At 42.8% G+C, this 27,908-nt stretch overlaps 1 protein-coding gene across 1 annotated transcript in view; it reads left to right on the top strand.

Moving 5' to 3' along the window:
* LOC139691685 (zinc finger protein 236-like) overlaps positions 1-27,908 on the top strand; it is a 42,366-nt gene that overhangs the window by 1,367 nt on the left and 13,091 nt on the right. The window contains exons 3-11 of the mRNA XM_071589529.1: positions 1,136-1,275; positions 4,640-4,866; positions 9,643-9,892; positions 12,231-12,394; positions 15,906-16,168; positions 22,098-22,278; positions 24,636-24,721; positions 26,073-26,270; positions 27,230-27,384. Of these exons, the coding sequence (XP_071445630.1) occupies positions 1,136-1,275; positions 4,640-4,866; positions 9,643-9,892; positions 12,231-12,394; positions 15,906-16,168; positions 22,098-22,278; positions 24,636-24,721; positions 26,073-26,270; positions 27,230-27,384 (1,664 nt within the window). The remainder of the gene's footprint in view (positions 1-1,135; positions 1,276-4,639; positions 4,867-9,642; positions 9,893-12,230; positions 12,395-15,905; positions 16,169-22,097; positions 22,279-24,635; positions 24,722-26,072; positions 26,271-27,229; positions 27,385-27,908) is intronic.

Consider the following 27,908-nt stretch of genomic DNA (forward strand, 5'->3'; position numbering starts at 1 on the left):
AAATTAAACACAAGAATTTCATCATACAGGGTCTTACCCAAAAGTGGTAGGACTGATTTTTTGACAAGAATTTTGTTGACGATATACTTATATCGACTTAATAATCTTCAAAGTATGTTCCTTGAGCTGCTACACACTTAGTATAACGTTGTTCCCATTCCCCGCTGTACGCCCACGGGATATTTTCTTTGGGGATGCCGTTGATGACCCTCGTCGAAGCCTCTTGAACGGCCTTTATCGAGTCAAAACGTCGTCCCTTGAGCTGTCTTTTCATCAGGGGGAAGAAAAAGAAGAAGTCCGGTGGTGCCAGATCGGGAGAATAGGGCGGGTGCGGCAACGCCGTATTTGGCCAGGAGCTGTCTGACGACGAGCGCGCCATGGCACGGCATCTTGGCGCACACCTTGCGCATGGCCAAATCCTGTGAAATAATGCGTTGGACGTTGGATGCAGACAGACCCAACTGGTCTGCAATTTCTTCACTGTTTAAGCGTCGGTCTGTGTTCAGCAGTGTCCTCACTCTGTCCACATTCGTGTCGGTTCTTGCCGTCCGGAGCGATGGTCGTCTTCAACGAGCTCCCTACCCTCTTTAAACAACTTGTGCCACTCAAATACTGTGGAATGGCTAAAGGCAGTGTCCCCATAAGCCTGCTTGATCATATTGAGGGTCTCAGTTGCCGTCTTCCCGAGTTTCGCACAAAACTTCACGGAATAACGTTGCTCTAAATTCAGATTCATTTTGTTTTTCGACGCGGACAAAAAACTTGCTTCACTAAAAACGGTGTCCTCACTCAATGACAGCCCGGAGGCGACTGAGGTTGAAGTCGGTCTGTTGCTAAGAGCCCCCTCCACCTTACCCTGCCAGGCAGACCCCCCTCCACACCTCCGTTCGCGCCAGAGAAAATCAGTTCTGGCACTTTTGGGTGCGACCCTGTAGAGTAACCAGTAAGAAGACCACCATCTGTGGAGGATTACAAGGGTAGAGAAAGAGTAATTCCTTTTGGGGAAAACTTGCTGCTAGGTAGAGTAGAGGGTGCAATAAATGAACTTGCCTTGTGTTCGATGTTGGGTGAGGTTGTCTGTGGCTAAATTTAATCACGTCACCCGTTCTCATCTCTTCCTCTCTCTCCCTTTCAGTGCAACATGTGTTTCCGGGCGTTTGCCGTCAAGTCAACGTTGACAGTTCACCTCCGAATCCACTCAGGATTGAAATCGTACGAGTGTTTAACTTGCAAGAAGAAATTTGCCTCGCAGTCATCGCTCAAAGTACACCAAAGGTACGTGAGTATTAATGAGTAGTTATCGCTTAGTTTCAAAAACTCAGTACATTAGACGAACCCATGTTTTTGTGAGTTACAGCGAAATGGAAAGGCAAAGGGACCAGTGAAGCACTTAAATGTGGAGGGCTGTCGTAAACTTTATATTGTTAATTATCAAATAATCAAGATGGAGAGACATACTCTTTTTAATTTTTATTCTTAAACCTCTTAGTGCGGTGGGGATTCCAGGGGTACTAGTGAGAAGTGCGAAGGGAAATTTAAGAAAATGTATCACCTTAGGGAAAAAAACATTATGAAGTTATTTGTTTGGATATGCATATGCAGTTTTATTATTTTAAAATAAAATATTGTAGTTAATAATGACGTCATACATATACATCATCTGATAAATAAATGTAATTATTACAGTATCATAAATTTGAAGAATATATTTTTAGCAATAATATTTCGATTTTTAGACACAAAACTAATATTTTTTTAAAAACATTTTTCAATTAAACTATGACATTTAAATATAAGAAAGAATCAAAAAGACATGTAGGAAAAATTATAAATAAATAAAGAAAAACCAGTGAATTGCAAATTTTTTTGTCGGCCTCTGCATAGTTCGATTTTGTTTAAAAGGCTGATCTCACCTTAGTCAAATTGGGACTTTTCCCCTTTCCTTGAGACTGCGGCAATGTGCTTACAATCAAAAGGCAGGAAAAGACAAAGTTCTAACTCACAGAGAACTGCTGACAATGTAATCCAATACACAGGGCGCAATTGATTAAGATAGGATGGACGGCAAGAGAAACCAAAATGATTACAAAGCAGTGCTCTCATCTCCATCGTATCAACAAAGTCTGAATAAGCAGTTATATATATCAACACCACAACACATTCAAGAGATTACAGATGAACACAGATTAATTAGTAGCCTTTCAGTGGCTTTTCATAGTGGAAAGACCATAAAAAAAAAACGAGCAGACAATTAGGCTGAGCTTCCCGACATGTACAAAACTGAACGTAAAATTATAGTAAGAATTATACTTTTTGAAAAGCATTTAAAATTGCTAATAAAAAATTAAAAAATGTGTTTTACAATTGTATGGAATTCACCCTATCGAGAGCACAAAAACCATAAATTATTAAAGAAAAAACCATAAGTTACAGCGATTTAAACAATAGCCTACGCAAGAGTCGATATATCGGCCCGCTGCACTTTTCGCTAGGGATACAAAAGCCGATATATCGGCCCGCCACACTGAGAGGGTTAATACTTGTCTGTGAAGTCACCATCTTGAGTTTTACGAGGTATTTCCAATAAATCTGCAAACCCGAGGACATGAGAACTTGATTTTGCCTTAAATTAAGAGTCTATACATCTTAGAGTTTGTTGTCTTCTTCTTCAAAGTACTCTATTCTATTCGTAGTATGGCTATATGCCTTCTTCTTCTTATATTCCATCTTATCCTTCTTCTTTTCATTCACTGTTTAATATAGGACCCTCCTTGGAAGTCTTACTTTAGAGGCAGCACTTTGGAGGCTTTTTAGTTATCTATCGTGTCGTTTCTTTGCTTTATTATTTATTGTGTCTCTTCTCCACACATCTTGTGCCTAAGTGATATATACACTGTCCCCAATCATCAAATTTTATTGTATCTTATGTTGGGAATAGGATAATGTTGCAAAGAGGCAAAGATCTATAATAAGAATAAGGACAGGAGGATGATCAATGGATCAATGGTGATTGAATTATTTGCCAGAAACAACGGGGAACATTGCCAGGACAAGGGACCATTGCACACACGATCAATGCTGTATCAATGTCAAACACAGGTATGGTGATTGAAGGTCGTCCAATGCCTTGCATCATAATTGGTCTTGGCGTCTTGTCTCGGTCATCTGTAATAAAACTCTCTCAATCCACTTTGAAACCGGATGTTTTCTTCTTGTCAGAGGATTACCACCGTAAATACAGCTGTCGGTATATTTTGGTAATTTCTCGATAACTTTTACTGCTGCACTTCAACATTAAAACCTGATATATTGATTCCTTTCTCCGTGATTTCGTCAATTTCCATTTTAAGATGACAAACAGTGAAAACAATGGACAATAACAGAAACTATAACACAACTGGGCATACCATAAATGCACAGCTAGACGATCTGCCAAGAACACAGAAGACAGCTCCCCATTGGGTCTCAGGAGGCAAACTAGCACCACTATACTGTGGGCAAAGGGGGGTATATAGTCCGCATCATTGCTGCCAAATATCCCCAGTTTGCATTTTTATAGCACAGACCAAGTGTACATTTCTCCGGGCATTTCTTTCGGCCTTCCGAAGGCTGTTACTGTAGAACTCAGCAGATTACCATGTCGAAAACCATTTCTACACCTCTGGGTTTACATCATTTGTATAGCAACAATGTCAGAGTGTAAAAATCATTCGCCTTGATTAGGATTCGAACCCAAAATTTTGTAGTTTGTTATCCGAAATTGGATAAATTGATACCCAAAATATCATAGTTTGGTACAGAAAATTTTAGTGTTTGGTATCCAAAATTTCAGTGCTTGGTACCCAAAATTTCATGGTTTGGTACCCTAAATTTCAGGGTTTTGTTCCCAAAATTTCAGGCTTTTGTTCCCAAAATTTCATAGTTGGGTACAGAAAATTTCAGGGTTTTGTTCCCAAAATTTCATAGTTGGGTACAGAAAATTTCAGGGTTTTGTTCCCAAAATTTCAGGGTTTTGTTCCCAAAATTTCAGGCTTTTGTTCCCAAAATTTCATAGTTGGGTACAGAAAATTTCAGGGTTTTGTTCCCAAAATTTCATAGTTGGGTACAGAAAATTTCAGGGTTTTGTTCCCAAAATTTCAGGGTTTTGTTCCCAAAATTTCAGGCTTCTGTTCCCAAAATTTCATAGTTTGGTACAGAAAATTTCAGGGTTTTGGTCCCAAAATGTCAGTGTTTGGTACCCATAATTTCATGGTATGGTACCCTAAATTTCATGGTATGGTACCCTAAATTTCATGGTTTGGTGCCCAAAATGTCAGTGTTTGGTGCCCAAAATTTCAGTGTTTGGTACCCTAAATTTCAGTGCTGGGTACCCATAATTTCAAGGTATAGTACCCTAAATTTCAGGGTTTGCTTCCCTAAATTTCATGTTTTAGTGCCCAAAATTTCATAATTTTTGTACCCAATATTTCAAAATTTGGTGCTGAAAATTTTAGAAGTTCTAGTGGACGTCTCAGACAGCATTGGTGTTGATATAAATGCTTAACGTTTCTCTTAATTTAATTTTAAGTGGATTATGCGAGTGGATCTTAGGGTTGTCGTCTAATCTCGTTTTTCTTTCCCCGTTTGCCTCCCCACGCAGGTTGCACTCAGGGCTGAAGCCATTCTCATGCCCCTACTGCAGCTTGCGCTTCCGAACAACCGGCCACCGCAAGACACACATCTCGTCCCACTTCCGCGTGCGTTTCCGGACGTCTAAGAAGCAGAGGCAGCGAATGGAAGAGCAAGCGGCCAAGGAGGACATTCGGAGAGTCTACCTCCAGGACCCGATTGTTGTCCAGCAGCCGCAACAGGAAATACCCGCAAACAGTTGAGTGATGAAGTTTTCTCGGGTCTTCCACGGTGGCGGGGGTTACATATTGGCCGACGTTTCGATCCTTGAATCGTGTGCAATGTCCTCAGGGTAGAGGATGATGCCACTCTGCATTTGACCGTCTTATATACACATTGCGGCATTTATGTGTGGACAAATTTCAATTTGAATTTCCCATTATATCATACAGGGTCGCACCCAAAAGTGGTAAGACTGATTTTTTTACAAGAATTTCATTGACGATATACTTACATCGACTTAATAATCTTCAAAGTATGCTCCTTGAGCTGCTACACACTTAGTATTACGCTGCTCCCATTTCCCGTACGCCCACTGGAAATTTTCTTTGGGGATGCCGTTGATGACCCTCGGCGAAGCCTCTTGAACGGCCTTTATCGAGTCAAAAGGTCGTCCCTTGAGCTGTCTTTTCATGAGGGGGAAGAAGAAGAAGTCCGGTGGTGCCAGATCGGGAGAATAGGGTGAGTGCGACAACTTGGCAACGCCGTATTTGGCCAGGAGCTGTCTGACGACGAGCGCGCCATGGCAGAATTTTTGGCACCATCTTGGCGCACACCTTGCGCATGGCCAAATCCTGTGAAATAATGCGTTGGACGTTGGATGCAGACAGACCCAACTGGTCTGCAATTTCTTCACTGGTTAGGCGTCGGTCTGTGTTCAGCAGTGTCCTCACTCTGTCCACATTCGTGTTGGTTCTTGCCGTCGACGGCCGTCCGGAGCGATGGTCGTCTTCAACGAGCTCCCTGCCCTCTTTAAACAACTCGTGCCACTCAAATACTGTGGAACGGCTTAAGGCAGTGTCCCCATAAGCCTGCTTGATCATATCGAGGGTCTCAGTTGCCGTCTTCCCGAGTTTCGCACAAAACTTCACGGAATAACGTTGCTCTAAATATTCAGATTCATTTTGTTTTTCGACGCGGACAAAAAACTTGGTTCACTAAACACGGTGTCCTCACTCAACGACAGCCTGCAGGCAACTGAGGTTGGTGTCGGTCTGTTGCTAAGAGCCTCTCCACCTTACCCTGCCAGGCAGACCCCCCTCCGCCGCTCCGTTCGCGCCAGAGAAAATCAGTCCTACCACTTTTGGGTGCAACCCTGTAGTTCCACTGGAGGTCGCGATATTGGCAATCTTGAAAGCTATAGGCATCTAGTAAGCGGTCATTACCTCAAAATGGCTGAGATGTTATGTACAAGTGCGGAGTACAATCGAAGAGATGTTATTATCGAAAGTCTTCGTGCTGGGTGTTATATTTCGAAATAGTTCGATTCTTCAGGTACCCAAGATCAACTGTGTACGATATTTTGGCTAAGTATAATGCTTCGGAGAGGTCTGGGGAATGTATTCCTAACCTGGCGAGGAATTTTCATTCGAGGAAACGCATGTCAGGAACTGGGGCAGTCGTCGAGAAGGCTCAGGTGATGATTCCAGAGCACCCGTGACGATCGCTGAGGAAATTGGCATCAGAATTGAATGTTAGCGAGCTAAAAATGCATCGGATTGCTGAGGAGGACCTACGATACAAGTTGTACTCTCTAAAGGTGTGAGAGATGCTGTCTGAGGCTGTCAGAACAAAGCAGTGGATTGCTCCCTGCAACCTGCTATTGTGTTCTCTAATAAATGAAGCTGCAAATGAGATTCTTTTATAATGAAAACACTTTCACTGTTGACGCCCAAGATCAAGCGGAGAAATGATCGCTGACTTGCCCACGACCCCGAGGACGTCCAGATTGATGCTCAAACAAAATATCTGGCTAGTATTCACGTCCTAGGTGTTGTGTCCAGTGAGGGGCGATATCTTGCCTTTGCCACGTTTATTCGAAAAGGGACAAACTATCACCGAAGGAGTCTATCTGCAAATTGTGAAGAATTTCGTGAAAAAGTAGATAGATAACTGTTCGCCCAGGGGAGACTATATATGTGTCTTTCAACAGGACAGTGCACAAGCTCATACACGAGTGATTTAGTCTGGCTAAACTGACTCTCAGACCAGACGTTGACGTGTTCTGGTCAACAGGAGTTCTGGCCCCACTTCCAGAATACTAGCCCCGACTTGAACTCCCCACTCGACTATTACATATGTTAGCAGCGTAGTCGAAAGGGTTACCAATACCAATAAGACGAGGCACCCTAATGGTGCATCTCTATGCCCAGCTATCGTATGGCAATTTAGAATAATATCCTACTAGATGGCTAGAGCTTTCAAGAGTAACAATCATGACCTCCAGTGGAACTACTATGCGAGGGCGGTTCAATAAGTACCCGTTTTAGAAATGAAGGAACCATTTTTTCAAAAATATTTTTATTTATTCATGAACATAGTCCCCTTTTAGAAAGATACACTTCTCCCGAAGTTCCAGCCATTTTTTTAACCCCTCCAAAAAATAGGATTTGTCGAACTCTCTCCAAAATACGACTCTGTCTCGGCGATAAATTCCTAGTTTGAGCTAAATTTTTTCCCGCGAGCCATTTCTACATGTTAGGGAATAAGAAAAAGTCGCAGGCAGCCAGATCGGGGGAATACGGGGGGCGCGGCAGCAATTCCTAACGTAGTTCAAGCAGTTTGGCGGCGACAACTCCGGATGAATGTGTTGTCCACCCCGAGCAATCGCCATGGCACCCATCGGGCCGACAATTTTTTCATTTAGCCAACTTATCATGTAATAAAATATCAATTGCCGTTCCGGTCGACACACCCCCTTACGGCCTTCGCTGCTACTTCGCGCACTTTTATTCATCAAATCATGGCGTGGAGTGCTTTTTGAATGATTTCCTCGGTATGACCACGTCTGCCGGGCGTCCCCTGGTCGTGCCTCATCGAAAACAGATGTTTTCCCACGTTTAAATTCGTTGAACCAATTCTAACTGTGGTCATAGATGGCGTAGAAGTGTCCCCAAAAACAGACAGCATCCAACTCTGCTTTCATCTCCTCGCATTTCTTCCCATCCAAAAACACAAAACAGATAGCGAATTACCAAACCATAATGCTCTCTTTTTCCATCTTCAAGCGAAAATCACGGAAAACACGTCTCACACTTGAATGGTTGCCAAAATCCAAAACTAATTTTTAAATCAGTCTGAAATTTGTTACACCATTAATATATAGATGGCAGCACACGTTGATAACATAAACTTCCCTCAGGAATGCGTACTTATTGAACCGCCCTCTTAAGAAGAAGGCAAAGCCTACTACGAATGGGGAAAGAGTGCTTTGAATAAGAAGGAGACAACAACGACTCTGTCTCGGAGATAACTTCCTGGTTTGAGGTAAATTTTTTTCTCACGAGCCATTTCTTCATGTTAGGGAATAAGAAAAAGTCACAGGCAGCCAGATCAGGGGAATACGGGGGGTGCGGCAGTAATTAATAACGTAGTTCATGTAGTTTGGTGGCGACAACTCCGGATCAGCTTGTTGTCCACCGTGAGCAATCGCCATGGCACCCATCGGGCCGACAATTTTTTCATTTAGCCAACTTATCAATGTAAAATATTAATTGCCGTTCTGGTCGACACACCCCCTTACGGCCTTCGCTGCTACTTCATGCACTTTCGTTCGTCGATCAGCGAGAATCATGGCGTGGAATGCTTTTTGAATGATTTCCTCGGTATAACCACGTCTGCCGTCTGGCGTCCTGGTCGCTCCTCATCAAAAACAGATGTCCGCCCACGTTTAAATTCGTCGAACCAATATCTAACTGTGGTCATAGATGGCATTGAAGTGTCCCCATAAACAGACAGCATCCAACTTTGCTTTCATCTCCTCGCATTTCTTCCCATCCAAAAACAAAACAAAAAGAGCAAATTACCGAACGATACTGCTCTCTGTTTCCATCTTCAAGCGAAAATCACGAAACACAAGTCTTACACTCGAATGGTTGCCAAATCCAAAATAACCTATATTAAATCAATCTGAAATTTATTACATAGTCGTTTGATAGATGGCAGCACACGATGATAACATAAACTTCCCTCAGGAATGCATACTTATTGAACCGCCCTTATAAGAAGAAGGCATAACCTACTATGAATGGGGAGAGAGTACTTTGAATAAGAAGGAGACAACGAAATCTATGATGTATAGGCCTTAAATTTTGAAAATTAAAGTTATATGGTCACAGTTTGCATATTTATAGGACACACCTCATAAGATAAAATATTCACCTATGTATAGCAGTTATTTTAGAGTGGGTCACGTATTAACTCTAGTAAATTGTTTATTGTTTCACCGCAAATCAATTAACATGAGAGATAATCGAGGAATGCCCTTTGTCGTCAAACACGGGTACTTATTGAACTGTCCTCGTATGTCAGGGAAATTCAAATTGAAATTTGTCCGGATTTAAGAGCGGCACCCTTTACAATAGAATGTTTCATTACAAAAGACATCTATTAACGATCTTTACTATGTACAATAGTAATGACATTTTCCTATCTCCATACTTAAAAAAAAAAATGTCTCGGCAAAAAACCGTTCATATTTTTGGCATCTTTTATGTGGAACGTTGCGAATTCCTATCTTTTTCGGATGCCTTGAAAAGAAAAAGTTTGAGAAATGTCGCCTTGATCAACAAATTCTGTTAATATCGGAATATATTTGAGGTCGTGGTGAGCTACATTGTTTAAATCTTTGCGTACTTGCGGATTTGTCGACTTTAACGCACAAAATTTCCAAAAACTGATAGACATTACTATTATTCTCTGTACGCACAGTCCATACATCACACGGTAACACTATGATGTTATTCTTGTTTTCAGCGCAAGAGGGCAGTGATGACCCAAGTCCTGTGGTACAAGAGGGAGAACCTGTCGCCGCGGTTGGAGGAGAGGTTGCGGTTCCGGTTCCAGATCCTAGTGTTCCGCAAGATGAGATGCGTGTGGTGATAATGGACAATAGACCCCACGGCTGCGAACACTGCCCTGCGGCCTTCAAGAAGTTTGCGCACCTTAAACAACACTTGCGCTCGCACACTGGAGAGAAACCATTCGGCTGTACAACCTGCAACAAGTAAGGGACGGACATATGTGTCTTAAACAACACGCAATGTATGCGGGGGTTTGTGGAGAGTTTCAATTTGGGGACGGGAGGGTTTATTCTAGTTCCTGCGTGAGATAAATTGGAAACTCTTCGCTGCGCAATGCATATCTGTCAGTTTTGTGGTGTTTGAGGTTGAGTAATTTTGAAATTGATTGAAGTTTAATGAGCGAATCACTGTTTTCAGTGAGAATTCTGGTAATTTTGGTATTTTTGGGCATACTCCTCTGTTTTTTAATCATTTATAAAATAATGTGATTGTGCTTACCAAAACTGCTAATGTAAATTAATAACATACAAGGTGAGTTATGAAAGTACTGCAATTAGTATTAAAAACTAATAAATTGAAAATATTTCTGCAAACTCTTAAAATTCTTCAAAGTACTCTCTCCTTGGGCCTCTACACATTTATCCCAGTGACTCTGCCGTGAATGGTACACGCCCTGGAAGGCATCTTCGGGGACGGGGTCTTTTATTTTTTTAAAGTAATAAATTGAAAAGATTTCTGCAAACTCTTAAAATTCTTCAAAGTACTCTCTCCTTGGGCCTGTGTACATTTTTCCCAGTTACTCTACTGTGACTAGTACGCGCCCTTGAAGGCATCTACGGGGACAGGGTCTTTTATTTTTTTTTACAGTATTAAATTGAAAAGATGTGTGCAAACTCTCAAAATTCTTCAGAGTACTCTCTCCTTGGGCCTCTACACATTTATCCCAGTGACTCTGCCGTGAATGGTACACGCCCTGGAAGGCATCTTCGGGGACGAGGTCTTTTATTTTTTTAAAGTAATAAATTGAAAAGATTTCTGCAAACTCTTAAAATTCTTCAAAGTACTCTCTCCTTGGGCCTGTGTACATTTTTCCCAGTTACTCTACTGTGACTAGTACGCGCCCTTGAAGGCATCTACGGGGACAGGGTCTTTTATTTTTTTTACAGTATTAAATTGAAAAGATGTGTGCAAACTCTCAAAATTCTTCAGAGTACTCTCTCCTTTGGCCTCTACACATTTATCCCAGTGACTCTGCCGTGAATGGTACACGCCCTGGAAGGCATCTTCGGGGACGGGGTCTTTTAATTTTTTTACAGTAATAAATTGAAAAGATTTGCGCAAACTCTCAAAATTCTTCAAAGTACTCTTTCCTTGGGACTCTACACAATTTTACCAGCGACTCTGCCATATTACTGTTACGTGCCCTGGAAGGCGTCTTCCAGGACATCTTGCAAGGTTTTCTAGTCACAGCTGATTAGATCTCTTCTATGGACATAAAAACGGGTTCCTTTCAGGGCTGCCTTAATCCGAGGGAAGTAAGAGAAGTCTGAAATGGGGCTACATCAGGACTATAGGGGGTTTGGGGCAGCGTTGGCACCTGGTGTTTGGCCAGGAACTCAAAGAGTTGTAGCGACTTGGGCACAAGCCTTGTGCACACTTTCCTCGTTGCTAAATCTTCAGTAGAAATGCAAAACACAAGAGTAGATGACAATTTCAGTTCATTGGTAACCATCTTGATACTCAGTCTACGTCCAGAGGCCAACAATTGTCGAACACGAGTCATATTGTCTATGGTTTAGCTGGTTGACAGCCACCCAGAGCATTGTTCGTTGCCAATGTCTTTCCGGTCTCTCTTTTAAAGGCCTTAACCACCTTGAAGCTTATGAGTAGGACAGAGAGCAGAGTCCCCCAAAGTAAGCCTCACAGATCATTTTGTCAAGTCTCCTCTCCTCAAGAGATTTTGGTTTCAATTTCAAAGCACAACAACTTATTGTAATTTTCACTAAATAAGATTTTTTCAGTTTAGCTCAAAACTTAATCGAGTAATGTTGCTTGATGGCCGATTCCATTTTTTTCGTGACAAGGTTGGGGTGGAGAGGTTTACAATAACTGATTTCCCACTGCATCCACAGCTTGGAGAGCACTGAGACCGGTTTCATGGCAAAGCTTAGCGTCCCTCCCACCTACTCCAATTGGTTTGATACAATTATAACCGATAGGAACGGTGAGGGGAATCGAATTGCATTGATTTTGGAACGAACCCTGTAGGTAGAATGAATCCTGGATGAAAAACTCAATTAACTGATTGCTAATTGCAGATTATTGCCGAAGTCTTCAAATATCGCACACTTTTGTGATGCCGGTCACAGTAATCAACCAGGAAGAGGCTTCTCAAGTTTGCCAACGTCTCTGTATGACAGTTTGGTGCTTTCGCTTGGCAGCAGTCTTCTATTTCTATGAGGGACGAACGCAACATGTCATTTTGATGTGAGGAGGGCATTGTCTTGCGTCTATACAAGTGTGTGTTCTTGTTTGTTTCAGGGCGTTTGTGTCGAAGAGTGTGCTGAAAACTCATCTGAAGACGCACGTTCCTTTCATGGCGCCTTCGAGGCGTCCGTATTCCTGTAGCGAGTGCGGACGGAAGTTCGTTGCGTCAAGCAGCCTCAAAAGACATATGATCAACGCGCACGAGAACCTCCGAAAGAGTGAGTATGGTTGAATTAGAAATTGAAAGGGACAAAGGAAGGGAGAACCTTCGAATAAGAGCAAACGTTCGATTATCTCTCATGTTAATTGATTTGCGGTGAAACAATAAACAATTTACTAGAGTTAATATGTGACCCACTCTAAAATAACTGCTATACATTGGTGAAAATTTTATCATATGGGGTCTGTACAATAAATATGGAAACTGTGACCATAAAAACTTTAATTTGCAAAATTTAAGGTCTATACATCATAGGTTTTGTTGTCTCCTTCTTATTCAAAGCACTCTTTCCCCATTCGTAGTAGGCTTTGCCTTCTTCTTAAGAGGGCGGTTCAATAAGTACGCATTCCTGAGGGAAGTTTATGTTATCAACGTGTGCTGCCATCTATATATTAATGGTGTAACAAATTTCAGACTGATTTAAAAATTAGTTTTGGATTTTGGCAACCATTCAAGTGTGAGACGTGTTTTCCGTGATTTTCGCTTGAAGATGGAAAAAGAGAGCAGTATGGTTTGGTAATTCGCTTTCTGTTTTGTGTTTTTGGATGGGAAGAAATGCGAGGAGATGAAAGCAGAGTTGGATGCTGTCTGTTTATGGGGACACTTCTACGCCATCTATGACCACAGTTAGAATTGGTTCAACGAATTTAAACGTGGGAAAACATCTGTTTTCGATGAGGCACGACCAGGGGACGCCCGGCAGACGTGGTCATACCGAGGAAATCATTCAAAAAGCACTCCACGCCATGATTTGATGAATAAAAGTGCGCGAAGTAGCAGCGAAGGCCGTAAGGGGGTGTGTCGACCGGAACGGCAATTGATATTTTATTACATGATAAGTTGGCTAAATGAAAAAATTGTCGGCCCGATGGGTGCCATGGCGATTGCTCGGGGTGGACAACACATTCATCCGGAGTTGTCGCCGCCAAACTGCTTGAACTACGTTAGGAATTGCTGCCGCGCCCCCCGTATTCCCCCGATCTGGCTGCCTGCGACTTTTTCTTATTCCCTAACATGTAGAAATGGCTCGCGGGAAAAAATTTAGCTCAAACTAGGAATTTATCGCCGAGACAGAGGCGTATTTTGGAGAAAGTTTGACAAATCCTATTGTTTGGAGGGGTTAAAAGAATGGCCGGAACTTCGGGAGAAGTGTATCTTTCTAAAGGGGGACTCTATGTTGAAAAATAAAAAAAATGTTTTTGAAAAAATAATTTCTTCATTTCTAAAACGGGTACTAATTGAACCGCCCATGTATATTCCATCTTCTTCTTCTTTTCAATCACTGTTTAATATAAAGCACACCCTCCTATGGAAGTCCATTGTGCCCAAGTGATACATACAATGTCTCCCAATTATCACATTTTATGTTGGGAATATAGGAAAAAGTCGCAAAAAGGGGCAATGATCTATAAGAATAAGGTTAGGATGTTCAAGGTTGACGGATAACGGATGTTTTCTTCTTCAGAAAGCATTATCACCTGTCACACAGCTGTCAGTACATTTCAGGAGTAATTTATTATGATAACTTATACCACTGCACTTCAACGAAAAACTTAATTATGATCCGTTGCTCTGTGATTTTTTAAGTTTCCATTTTCAGACGATAAACAGTAAAAACAAGGGATTGACATTGGGACAATCCACAACCCACCAAATAAGTTAAGAGCACAGCTGGTCAAAGCAAAGGACCTCATTGGGCTGAAGAGCCCAGGAGTGTACCAGATCCCCTGTGAGTGTGGTAAAGTCTACATGGGTGAGACGAGCCGCACGATAGAAACAAGGTTGAAAGAACATCAGAGGCATCTCAGACTGGGACAACTGGAGAAATCAGCAGTGGCGGACCATTGCTTTAGCAAGGACCATAAGATAAGGTGGGAGGGGACCAAAATCTTATGCCTATCCAACGGACACCAACGAGATTCACCTCCAAAAACATAATTTTAACAGGGACTCGGACTTTTACCTGAGAAACACCCGGAAACCAATCCTTAAGAGTAATGGGAGAAACCAGAAATGACAGGCGGCCAATGGGAAGGCACCCTGGTACGTGCCATCCCACAGACCAACCAAATGCCACCTGATTGGGGGGAAACCATATACAGGGTTCGTCCGGAAAATAAGTGTACTGAGCTCAGGAAAAAAAATTGAATACACTTTTACATATCTTAAGCTAATATTCCTCAAAATAGGACCCTTGTGAATCGATACACTTGTTCCAGCGGCGTTCCTATTCCTGGAACGCTCCCGCGAAGGCATCATCGGGAACCTCTCGAAGACACGTCGTCACGGCCTCTTTGACGGCGTCCAAAGTCCTGTATCGCGTTCCTTTCAAACTCCTCTTTATCTTCGGGAACAGAAAGAAGTCCGGTGGTGCCAAGTCCGGGCTGTAGGGCGGGTGCGGCAGCGTTGCCACGCCGTGCTTGGCCAAGAAGTCCGACACGACAAGCGCGGTGTGAGACGGCGCATTGTCGTGATGCAGCCGCCAGATGTTTTTGATCGCTGGCCGGACGCGGGCGACTCGTTTTCGAAGATTACACTGCTCTGCTATCATCCGAACACTAAGACGACGATCAGAGTTCAGTACATCGCGAACTTTTCGCACATTTTCGTCGGTGAGTGTCGTTGATGGGCGTCCAGGCCGTGGTTCGTCGTCGACCTCTTCTCTGCCCTCCACGAACATCTTGTGCCACCGAAAGATCATGTTTCTGGACATGGCTGACTCCCCGTAAGCCTGGTTAATCATGCCGACAGTTTTGGTAGACGATTTCCCAAGCTTTACCGCAAATTTGATGGAATAACGCTGCTCCAAAAACTTCGGCATCGCGTTCCGTGACGTGGGTCGAAGCGTGGAGGTTCGCGTTAACAGAGCTCCTCACTACACCACAGCTTAGAGCCGACTGCCTTTTTCAGCGTCGCTTGCCAACATACCCCCCTCCAATCGCAGCCAGTCAGAGCGGTGCTGGGCGCGCCTGGAGCGGCGGGAAAAAATCAGTACACTTATTTTCCAGACGAACCCTGTATATTTATATATATGGGGAAAAAAGAGGCAAATGGCATTCAGAAGCCCTGAAGATGGTGACCGAGTCGGACATCGAAACGTCGGCCAATATGGATGTTATAACCCAGTTGAGGACCGGAGAGGAATTTACGCAGCTGATACGCCGGGGAAACACCAAATGTTTTATCAGTAAAAACAAGGACAACGGAGTCTATAACATAACTGGCATACCATAACGCATAGCTCTACGATCCGCCAAGAGCACGGACAGCACCTCATTGTGTCTCAGAGGCAAACTATCAACGCTATTTGGCGGGGCTACAGTCTGCGCCATGGTCACCAGATTCCACTACCTTGCGTGTTTACTGGACAGACCACATATGTTTGAATTGTATGAAAAACAAGCTGTCCCAAAATATTGTAGATATTTATACTGTTGAGAACACTTTGTTTGTCTTTGGGAAATACTCCTTGCGCCCTTGTTTCCATGGTTTTGTCTTTCCTTCCGCAGAACTGCTGAAGGAGACCTTCCTCTGTCCGTACTGCAGTTGCCCTCCCTTCAACTCGAGCCGTGCATGCCGAAAACACATACTGACGCACACGGGCGAACTGCTCGAGGCTTTGGAACGCGAGGTGGAACAGGAAAGGGCGCAGGCAACTGCGCAACCAGAAGGCGGTAACGTACAACAAGTTGGAGACGTTGTTCCGCCACCACGTCCCATTTTGGTTTTGGACGGCTCTCAACGTGTTGCGAACATGCGTCTTGAAAACGGGGTGAGTAACTTTGCGCATTGCGCGTGTCTTTTGCTCGTTGCGCAATGTTTTATGTTTGAAAAAATCCCTGAATATTTCAGTGCGACAATACCAGAGTGTAATAAACAATTTGCCTTGTAAATTGTGTGTTTGTGCCAGAAAAGCCTTGCGTTTGTGTGTCCGGACCGGCACGGTCGCCTTAAACAACCATAATATCTCTTAAACGTTAAACAATTGATGACCAAAAGTTTCTCTTTCAAACCCCTGAAACATTCTTTCCTGTTTAAAAAGTATCAGACAAAGGAAATGTGTTTTTTTCAGTTTTTGTATTCACAGTGTTTTATCACCCCCTGCCGCATACCCTAGTAGTGACTTAGAGGCTGCGTTGTTGTAGATGGAGCCCAAGTAGGTAGACAGCTTGTATAGCAAAGCAACCATGTGCAAAAACTTTATCAAAATTATCAGCGATAACCTTGTATCTTAACCCTCTTAGTGCGGCGGGCCGATATATATCGGTTCTTGCGTAGGCTATTGTTTAAATCGCTGTAACTTATGGTTTTTTTCTTAATAATTTATGGTTTTTGTGCTATCGATAGGTTGAATTCCATACAATTACATGACACATTTTTTAATTTTTTATTAGCAATTTTAAATGCTTTTTAAAAAGTATAATTCTCACTATAATTTCACGTTCAGTTTTGTACATGTCGGGAAGCTCAGCCTAATTGTCTGCTCGTTTTTTTTTCTGAGTGGTCTTTCCACTATGAAAAGCCACTGAAAGGCTACTTATTAATCTGTGTTCATCTGTAATCTCTTGAATGTATTATGGTGTGGTGGTGTTGATATATATAACTGCTTATTCAGACTTTGTTCATATGATTCAAATGAGAGCACTGCTTTCTAATCATTTTGGTTTCTCTTGCCATCACATCCTATCTAATCATTTGCGTCCTGTGTAGTGGATTACATTGTCAGCAGTTCTCTGTGAGTTAGAACTTGGTTTTTTCTGCCTTTAGATTGTAAGCACATTGCCGCAGTCTCAAGGAAAGGGGAAAAGTCCCAAAATTGACTCAGTGAGATCGATCAGCCTTTTCAACAAAATCGAACTATGCAGAGGCTGACAAAAAAATTTGCAATTCATTGGTTTTTCTTTATTTATTTATAATTTTTTCTACATGTCTTTTTGATTCTTTCTTATATTTAAATATTGTTGGTTAATTGAAAAATGTTTTTAAAAAAATATAAGTATTGTGTCTAAAAATCGAAATATTATTGCTAAAAAAATATTCTTCAAATTTATAATACCGTAATAATTACATTTATTTTTCAGATGATGTAAATGTATAACGTCATTATTAACTACAATATTTTAAAAAATTTGTTGTCTCAGGCGTAACTTTGTGGAATTTGCATAACATATTGAAATGTAATGAAATAATTGACTTTGTAATTCCACACACTTTGTGTGTGGAATTACAAAGTCAATCTTCACAAAGTGTGTGGAATTACAAAGTCAATTATTTCATTACATTTCAATACAATATTTTATTTTAAAATAAAAAAACTGCACATGGATATCTAAACAAATAACTTGATAATGTTTTTTTCCCTAAGGTGATACATTTTCTTAAATTACCCTTCGCACTTCTCACTAAGTACCCTTGGAATCCCCACCGCACTAAGAGGGTTAAACAACCCCAATTATGTCATGTGAGCACAAATATTAGTTTGATTATTCACGGAAACACAATTAATCATATGTATTAAGGTACTTATGTGCTAGAATATTCAATAACAGGATACCTACAGGGTAACAATACCTACAATACAATACCTACAATACCTACAATACCTACAATACCTACAATAAGTAACTCAACTGTTTTGGAAAAAAGTCTAAATTTAATGCAGTTATCATTACGATTACTTAGTAATCTTCGAAATACATTCCTCCTGCATAACCTGTGTTTAAACCTACCTTCAAATAGTTAAGAGCACAGCAGGGAGATTTATTTGAGGAACGGATGGATGCTTTTTCATTGAAACATTCAGAAACGTTGCTAAAAAACACATGCTAAGTACACTTTTGCAACAAAAAACTAAACATAATCTACGAGGAAAATGTCAATATTAGTCTTGGATTAAAATTTTGTATTGTCAACCTAGATTAATATTTGTAGAAAGAGCATTTTCACCCAAAAAAATAAACAGACTACATTTGACAGAAACATACAGGGTCGCACCCAAAAGTGGTTGGACTGATTTTCTCTGGCATGAACGGAGTGGTGGAGGGGGGTCTGCCTGGCAGGGTAAGGTGGAGGGGGCTCTTAGCGACAGACCCACACCAACCTCAGTCGCCTGCGGGCTTTCGTTGAGTGAGGACACCTTTTTTAGTGAAGCAAGTTTTTTGTCCGTGTCGAAAAACAAAATGAATCTGAATTTAGAGCAACGTTATTCCGTGCGAAGTTTTGTGCGAAACTCGGGAAGACGGCAACTGAGACCCTCGATATGATCAAGCAGGCTTATGGGGACACTGCCTTAAGCCATTCCACAGTATTTGAGCGGCACAAGTTGTTTAAAGAGGGTAGGGAGCTCGTTGAAGACGACCATCGCTCCGGACGGCCGTCGACGGCAAGAACCGACACGAATGTGGACAGAGGAAAATTTCCAGCGGGCGTACGGGGAACGGGAGCAACGTTATACTAAGTGTGTAGCAGCTCAAGGAGCATACTTTGAAGATTATTAAGTCGATGGAAGTATATCGTCAATAAAATTCTTGTAAAAAAATCAGTCCAACCACTTTTGGGTGCGACCCTGTATAAGAAAGCGTGGAATCTATTTGAATATTTGTTTGTCAGGGTTAAAACGTATCCCTGGGGAAGACACAGTTGCGAAATTTTTCGATATAGGAAGTAAAATGCTAGGATTTATTTAAATGAGGTTACTTTGTTATTTTAAGTTAGTTAAGGCCCACTCTTGAGTAGTCTACGCCCTGCAAGTGTAATGGGATCCTCATTAAGTAGGCTTTGCTTTTGTAGAAACTACATCGAGTGAAACATAGAGAAAATAGGTTTGTGATAGGGTTTTTTTATTAATAAGTAGGTTAGCAGTGTCACGACACTATTGGACCTATTTAGGATATGGAAGCAACTATTTAGGTAGGTTTAAACACAGTTTAATTTAACTGCGAGTAAAATTGAGGCAATTTACTAATCTCAGGATGTTAAGGAAATGTACTACAGACCGCAATATACTAATTATGCAGATCAGATCACCTACTTAAAATGAAAGAAGGAAACTGTCTTCCATCAGGCTTTTGATGAGTGGCAGAGGGTGACAAACATGAGCATGTATCGATGCAGGAGATATGTATTTTGAAGATTACTAAGTAATTTTAATTGTCGCAAGGGACGTTTCTATAGTGCGATACAAAGGGTATCGGGGAAAATCAGAATAACTACACCGAGTCTTACTCAAACAATCGTATATTATACAATATACAGTTATAATGCACGATTTACATAGGTATAGGCAAATTATGGATGGCTAGACCCTCGGTAAACCAAGGCTAGTGCAGACAGCAGTAAAATGGCAGAACATTACCTGGGAAAGGGTAAAGGCAGGGCGGACGCGGTCATGAAACACATAACCTAGGCAGAGCCCCCGACTGTCGGAAAGGAAGGGAGTATGGCAGGGCGGACGCGGTCATGAAACACATAACCTAGGCAGAGCCCCCGACTGTCGGAAAGGAAGGGAGTATGGCAGGGCGGACGCGGTCACGACACGCATAACCTAGGCAGAGCCCTCGTCTGTCAGGAAGGAAGGGAGTATGGCAGGGCGGACGCGGTCACGACACGCATAACCTAGGCAGAGCCCTCGTCCCTCGGGTAGGAAGGGAGTATGGCAGGGCGGACGCGGTCACAACACGCATAACCTAGGCAGAGCCCTCGTCTGTCAGGAAGGAAGGGAGTATGGCAGGGCGGACGCGGTCACGACACGCATAACTTAGGCAGAGCCCTCGTCTGTCAGGAAGGAAGGGAGTATGGCAGGGCGGACGCGGTCACGACACGCATAACCTAGGCAGAGCCCTCGTCTGTCAGGAAGGAAGGGAGTATGGCAGGGCGGACGCGGTCACGACACGCATAACCTAGGCAGGGCCCTCGTCTGTCAGGAGGGAAGGGAGTATGGCAGGGCGGACGCGGTCACGACACGCATAACCTAGGCAGAGCCCTCGTCTGTCAGGAAGGAAGGGAGTATGGCAGGGCGGACGCGGTCACGACACGCATAACCTAGGCAGAGCCCTCGTCTGTCAGGAAGGAAGGGAGTATGGCAGGGCGGACGCGGTCACGACACGCATAACCTAGGCAGAGCCCTCGTCTGTCAGGAGGGAAGGGAGTATGGCAGGGCGGACGCGGTCACGACACGCATAACCTAGGCAGAGCCCTCGTCTGTCAGGAAGGAAGGGAGTATGGCAGGGCGGACGTGGTCACGACACGCATAACCTAGGCAGAGCCCTCGTCTCTCAGGAAGGAAGGGAGTATGGCAGGGCGGACGCGGTCACGACACGCATAACCTAGGCAGAGCCCTCGTCCCTCGGGTAGGAAGGGAGTATGGCAGGGCGGAAGCGGTCATGACACGCATAACCTAGGCAGAGCCCTCGTCCCTCGGGTAGGAAGGGAGTATGGCTGGGCGGACGCGGTCACGACACGCATAACCTAGGCAGAGCCCTCGTCCCTCGGGTAGGAAGGGAGTATGGCAGGGCGGACGCGGTCACGACACGCATAACCTAGGCAGAGCCCTCGTCCCTCGGGTAGGAAGGGAGTATGGCAGGGCGGACACGGTCACGACACGCATAACCTAGGCAGAGCCCTCGTCTGTCAGGAAGGAAGGGAGTATGGCAGGGCGGACGCGGTCACAACACGCATAGCCTAGGCAGAGCCCTCGTCTGTCAGGAAGGAAGGGAGTATGGCAGGGCGGACGCGGTCATGACACGCATAACCTAGGCAGAGCCCTCGTCCCTCGGGTAGGAAGGGAGTATGGCAGGGCGGACGCGGTCACGACACGCATAACCTAGGCAGAGCCCTCGTCTGTCAGGAAGGAAGGGAGTATGGCAGGGCGGACGCGGTCACGACACGCATAACCTAGGCAGAGCCCTCGTCCCTCGGGTAGGAAGGGAGTATGGCAGGGCGGACGCGGTCACAACACGCATAGCCTAGGCAGAGCCCTCGTCTGTCAGGAAGGAAGGGAGTATGGCAGGGCGGACGCGGTCATGACACGCATAACCTAGGCAGAGCCCTCGTCCCTCGGGTAGGAAGGGAGTATGGCAGGGCGGACGCAGTCACGACACGCATAACCTAGGCAGAGCCCTCGTCTGTCAGGAAGGAAGGGAGTATGGCAGGGCGGACGCGGTCACGACACGCATAACCTAGGCAGAGCCCTCGTCTGTCAGGAAGGAAGGGAGTATGGCAGGGCGGACGCGGTCACAACACGCATAACCTAGGCAGAGCCCTCGTCTGTCAGGAAGGAAGGGAGTATGGCAGGGCGGACGCGGTCACGACACGCATAACCTAGGCAGAGCCCTCGTCCGAAGTTGAGTCAGAAATAGGACATGCTGTCGCGACGAGCGCAACATAGCCGAAGCATCGTGCTCTACCGGTCACCGCCAGATGACCATCTGACCTCTTTTCGCCCCCCGATCAGGGCTTTTATACCCAATTTAGGAGCCGGGGGAGGAATACTCTTGAAACATTGCCTTTGGTCACGTGGGAGGTTTGGAGGAACCAGGGAAGGCTAAAACATAATGATAACTGCATTAAAATTTTTATTTTTTCATAACCAGTCCCATTACTTATTGCAGGGACGCTGTACATATCCTGTTATTGAAGGTAAGGCACACTCGTTGATTACATGGACTTTGTGTTGATGTGCGTTGATTGGTTTATGTCTACAGAGGATACCGGAGGGCACTCAGTTGGCGGTAGTCCCCAAAGGCCAAGAAAACGAACCCATGGACAAAGAGGCAGCATCGGAACCGGTGATGGAGGAATGTGAGACGGACAATGTGGTGGTCACGTTCTCGCTGGATTTCCCGGCGACGGATGGTCTCGGGGGTCAGGTGATCAACCACCAGGGTGAGTGGCTTGTATTTTTAATCCCTTCATTGACAACATTTCTGCAGAGGACATCAAAACACCTCCATACGAGTTGTGTTCGGAAAATAAAGGGAATTTTTAAATTTTGCGGGTTTTGGAGAATTTCCCGACCAGACGTAGTTTTTAAAAAGGCATGAAGTTTAATTCAAATCCAATGGAAGATTTTTGGATAAATTGATCCGGAAATGCTGTCTTTAGTTATCAGTACTGCATGAAATTAAATGCTTAAGATGTTATAATTATGTTGATAGAAACAATTTATTTGTTGAAAAGTCCTCTCGTGTAGTTAAAATTCTGTCGTTTATAATGGTTTTGTCGTGTTTGATGCATATATCCCTGGAAATGAGCGTGAGTTTCTTTATATGAGGTGTGTCCGTAAGGTATCCGACCTGCTTTTTTAATATTTTTTTTGATTTTGACGGTATTGTCTTCTACAAATTTGATCCAAGACGTCAGACAATTAACAAAGAATATTGCGTTGAAGTTCTGAAAAGTTAAGTAATGTCATGAGAAGAAAACGACCGTTTCTCTCTGGTTAAGCTGTAACTGGCTTCTCCAGCAGGATTAACAAGCCAGAGCATTCATCGAACCTTGCGTTGTAATTTTAGACAAAACACATGATTTTACAGCTTTGCCAGTCTCCGACATAGCTCCCTGCGACTTCTGGATGCTCCCAAAATTTAAATTTGTGCTCAAAGGAAGGCGGTTTGAGACAGTTCTGAGTTATGCGATGTGGAAGGCATGAAGGCGATTCCGAAAGCTGCGTTCGATGACTGCGTAGATGACGTGGAAGGACCGCTGGGAGCGTGTGGTTCAATGCCAATTGGGCAAAACTACTTCGAAGAATGCCACGACCCGGAGGACGAAGAATAGCACCAGTGTGGATGTGTAAGGCCTTCCCTTGATAACTCTTAAGTGCTATAGGCACCATCTGATGTTTCCATCTGAAAGCTTGAAACTTTTAAAAGCTAACTTACTACAAAACATTTTGTCCTTTGATCGTAACTAGTTTCGTTTACAGTAACTCGAAAAATTTTGTCTCTGATGCAAAATGGAGTGAACTCCTCAACACTTTCATTTTGGTGATTTTCGTATGACTTTCGACGTGGATTATCAAGACAGGAGTGCATCGATCAACTTACTTCCACTTTTGGCGATGAAGCCCCATCATTTGCCAATTTTGAAACTCTGGTTTAATGAATTCTATCATAGCAGCTCTTCGCTCAGCGACGAAAGACGCTATGGTCTTCCAATCTTCCAAAACCAGTTGTTTGTGCCAGAAAACATTGATGCCATGCCCAGAACTAGTAAAGGAAGTTCGTCATTTGACTTATCGTGGGTTGGAGGCACCCTTGGGGATTAGTATGACGAGAATCAATAAGATATTGCATGAACATTAAGCTGGGAAATCATTTTAATTGCATTGGATACCGTAATAACCTGGCAAAAGCTCGGAAAGATGCCTGTGTGTCAATTGGTACAAAGAAATGCTCAAGAAATACAATCGACATGCATCAAAAGCTGTATTCAACATCTTAAGCAGGTGATGAATCTTGGATCTATGCATATGAGCCCGAAACAAAACAGCAATCCACTGTATGGGTCTTCCAAGACGAGCCAAATCCAACAAAAGTGATTCTTGCACAAAGGCACATCGAAGCAAATGATCGCCTGTTTCTTTGGAATAACTGGACATGTGGCAACCGTACCGTTAGAGCAAGGTAGAACCGTGAATTCTGAATGGTACGGGGGAATTTGTTTCTTACCAGAAGTGCTTTTTGGTGAAGTACGGAAAGAAGCAGCAGAAATGAGGGACCATTCTTCATCTTGACGATTTGGCAAGTTCTCACAGATCGGCAGGCTGAAACAATCACCTATTTGACCGGCCAAAACATCGAATTGATGGGTAATCTTCTGTACAGACCTGGTTTAGCACTAAAAGACTTCTTTTCATTCCCGTTTATCAAGATAAAATTGCGTGGCCAACGTTTTTCAGCGGCTGAAGAAGCCATTGTTGCATTAAAAAAAAACCACGTTTTGGGAGCTATCTAAACCGGAGTGGAGAATTTGTTGCAAAAATTGGTTTAAGCGCATAGCAAAAGTATGTATTGATTATAATAGAGAACACTTCGAAAAACAATGAAGCCATTCTAAACAATAAATAACGGTCTTTCCATTATTAGGCTCAAAAAATAAATAGCAACTCTCGTATAAATGCAGTTTGGATAGCTTTTGGACTTAACTTGAATGTAGTGTGTTACTATTCCGTTTATCCTTTTGTTGACTCTTACACTAATTGTTTTGAGTTTTTAATGTAAATATTGTTTGTTTGTCAGTTTCCATGGATGGGCAGGAAGACGATGGAGGAGGTACCCAGACGGTAGCCACAATCTCATTGGCCGACACTGATGGTCTCAGTCAGGTGAGTCTCTCGTCAATGCTTTGTCCTTTTGTCAATCAACTCCGACCGCAATCAGAACATATCCTTTCAACAGATGAAACTCAACAATCAAAATTCATTCCAGAAAATACGAGTATTACCGGCATAAACAAACGTTTGATAGATACATTTTATCTCTTGATTTTTCCTCCTTTTATTTTGGCACATATCGTACCTTATTGTAACATTCAGGGTGTGTTCCGTAAGTAATGTAATAATTATAAAAAAATAAGTTATTCAATAGATTTGTACAAACTCTTAAATTTCTTCAAAGTACTGTCCACAGATTCGCTCAAACACTTAAAATTCTTCAAAGTACTGTCCACAGATTCCCACAACAGTTATATTATTTATTTAATCATTTTATCCAGTTTAAAAATATATTTGAATATCTTATCAAAAAAATATATATATTAGAAAAGAAGCGATGTTGGAGCACTATATTAGGGGTAATAACATTTTGGTTGAATTGTAGCCGGATGGGGAATGGGTTCCAATATTAATTTTCTTCAGCAATTGTAATTGATTGTATTCAATTAATGATTCTATTATTGGTTTAAAAAATATTGGAATACCTTATTTAAATTATATATTGGATAAGTAAGGATAGTGTGATATTAGGGCGTAGTATTTTGAATCAATAGTAATCTGGTGGGGAATATATTCATAAATTAATTCTCTTCAGCGATGATATTATTATTAAATTAATCATTGTGTTGTCAGTTTGGATAGCATGCTAAAAAAATATACAATACTAAAATAATGATGTAATAAACTGATTAATTCTTCAAAAATCTGGAAATTTCTATGAGGATAAACCTGAAGATTTAATTGAAATATATCCTTAATTTATGAAGAATTTCTGATGTAGAAGTAGTTTATGTATATATTAAAATGAAAACTTATTTGGTTCTAGAATTGTACTTAGAAATACATTGAAAGACTCTTGTAAAATGGTAATTTAAATGTGTATTGCTTTGAGGAATATCTTTAAGATTAAGATATTTTAGAAAAGCTACCATTTTGCTCATTTCATACCTCATTATACGTAATTCCATCATCAGAGACCCTAATTAAAATCCATTTGGAACATCTGAATGTGTATTTATGTGGGCTTATGTAATAAGTATCTAAATTGATCATCATATCACCTTTTAACTTGTTATATTTCTAAAGTTTTTTTGGTTCAAGAGTGATCTGGGGTGTATTCACCCCCTGCCACGCACCCTAGCAGTGGCTTGCAGGCTACAATTTACGCAGAGTGAAATAAACGTCAAAGAATTATCCTACTGAGTATATTGCTAATGTTTTGAATCCGTTGAATGCTTCACAGGATAGCCTTCGTCAGATTGAGCAGTCACTGAGCACCGGGATGTTTGGGGAAGCCATCGAAGCTGGTGCTGGTACAAGCAGCACCACAGTCGAGCACCACGATGCCCAGGAGGCCATCAAGGATACGGGGACGGCAGCGTTGGACCTCCATGCCATCTCGTTCGATCCGTCTGTCTTCTCCAACATCACCCTTCCCCCCGTGAGCATCTGGTCTCCCACCCCCCTACCTGCATCTTCATAGTACTCATATATATTCCATCTTCTTCTTCTTTTCATTCAATTTTTTATAAAACACCCTCTGGAAGTCCTTAAAACGCAGTCAGGTGTTTTAGTTTTCCCGTATCGTTTCTTTGCTTTATTACTTGAAGGTCATTTTGTTGGAGGGGGAATGTTACTTCCACATGCCCTGACCAGGAGTGCTTCTGAAGGTCAATTTGTTAATGGGGAATGTTACTTCCATATGCCCAGACCAAGAATGCTTCTGAAAGTCAATTCCTTAATGTGGAATGTTACTTCCATATGCCAAGACCGGGAGTGCTTGTGAAGGTTAATTTGTTAATGTGGGAATGTTACTTCCATATGCCCAGACTAGGAGTGCTTCTCAAGGTCAATTTGTTAATGGGGAATGTTACTTCCATATGCCCAGACTGGGAGTGTTGCTCAAGGTCAATTTGTTGGAGGGGGAATGTTATTTCTACATGCCTAGACGAGGAGTGCTTCTGAAGGTCATTATGGTAATGTGGGAATGTTACTTCCACATGCCCAGACCAGGAGTACTTCTGAAGGTCATTTTGTTGGAGGGGGAATGTTATTTCTACATGCCTAGACGAGGAGTGCTTCTGAAGGTCCTTATGTTAATGTGGGAATGTTACTTCCACATGCCCAGACCAGGAGTGCTTCTAAAGGTCATTTTGTTGGAGGGGGGAATGTTACTTACACATGACTAGACCGGGAGTGTTTCTGATGGTCATTTTGTTGAAGGGGAATGTTACTTCCACATGCCAGAGACCAGAATTTCTTCTCAAGGTCATTTTGTTTGTGGTCTACAAGCTTGTTGTATTAGTTTTCAGCCTAACCTTCTATTATATATGTATCGATCCACACTTTCTTTACGTATTGTAATAATGAATTCCTTCTGCGTTGTGCCTTTTTGCGCAGGGAGAGTCTTTGAACCTTCATGCATCACTTCAGCCGATGGAGGAGGACGGCATCGCAAACCCTGTGCCGGAACCGGCACCCGATACCGCAGACCGCTTGGAGGAAGGCGATGACAAGGATGATGACTTGAGAGGACGAAGGAAGAAAGTACACAAGTGAGATTTCTATTGCGTGGACTGTTTGTCATTCGGATTTCCTTCGTATTAAGTGTTAATATCGAAGTACGTTGAACCAAGTAGGAGGGTAATATGAAAAGGTCTTTGCGTGACAATGAAAGAGTGTGATTTTCAGTTAAAAAATGAATTTATTTCTCTTAATAATCCCACTTGACTTCGAAAGATACTTGGTCTTGCGTTTCTCCAACATCTGCATTCCTTTCTGGAAGTGGGAGTCTGGAAGTCTGTGTAAATATCCATCAATGGCCATCTCAATTTCTTCATTCGACGTTAAGTGATTACCGGAGACAAAGGTCTTCAAGTGGCCATGACCTTTCCGGCAGATGCAATCGACTTTGGTCTCTTTGGTGCTGAAGCACCGGCTTTCACCCACTGCTGTTTCATTCCTGGCGTATTGTGATAGACATATGTTTCATCTATGATGGCAAATCAACACACAATATCACTCGGTTCCCTCTTGAATCGGTCCAAACATTGCTGCGAAAATCATTTGTGAATTTGTT

This window comes from Hetaerina americana, unplaced genomic scaffold (genome assembly GCF_022747635.1).
Source record: "Hetaerina americana unplaced genomic scaffold, ioHetAmer1.1.p SCAF_39, whole genome shotgun sequence".
Taxonomy (NCBI): domain Eukaryota; kingdom Metazoa; phylum Arthropoda; class Insecta; order Odonata; family Calopterygidae; genus Hetaerina; species Hetaerina americana.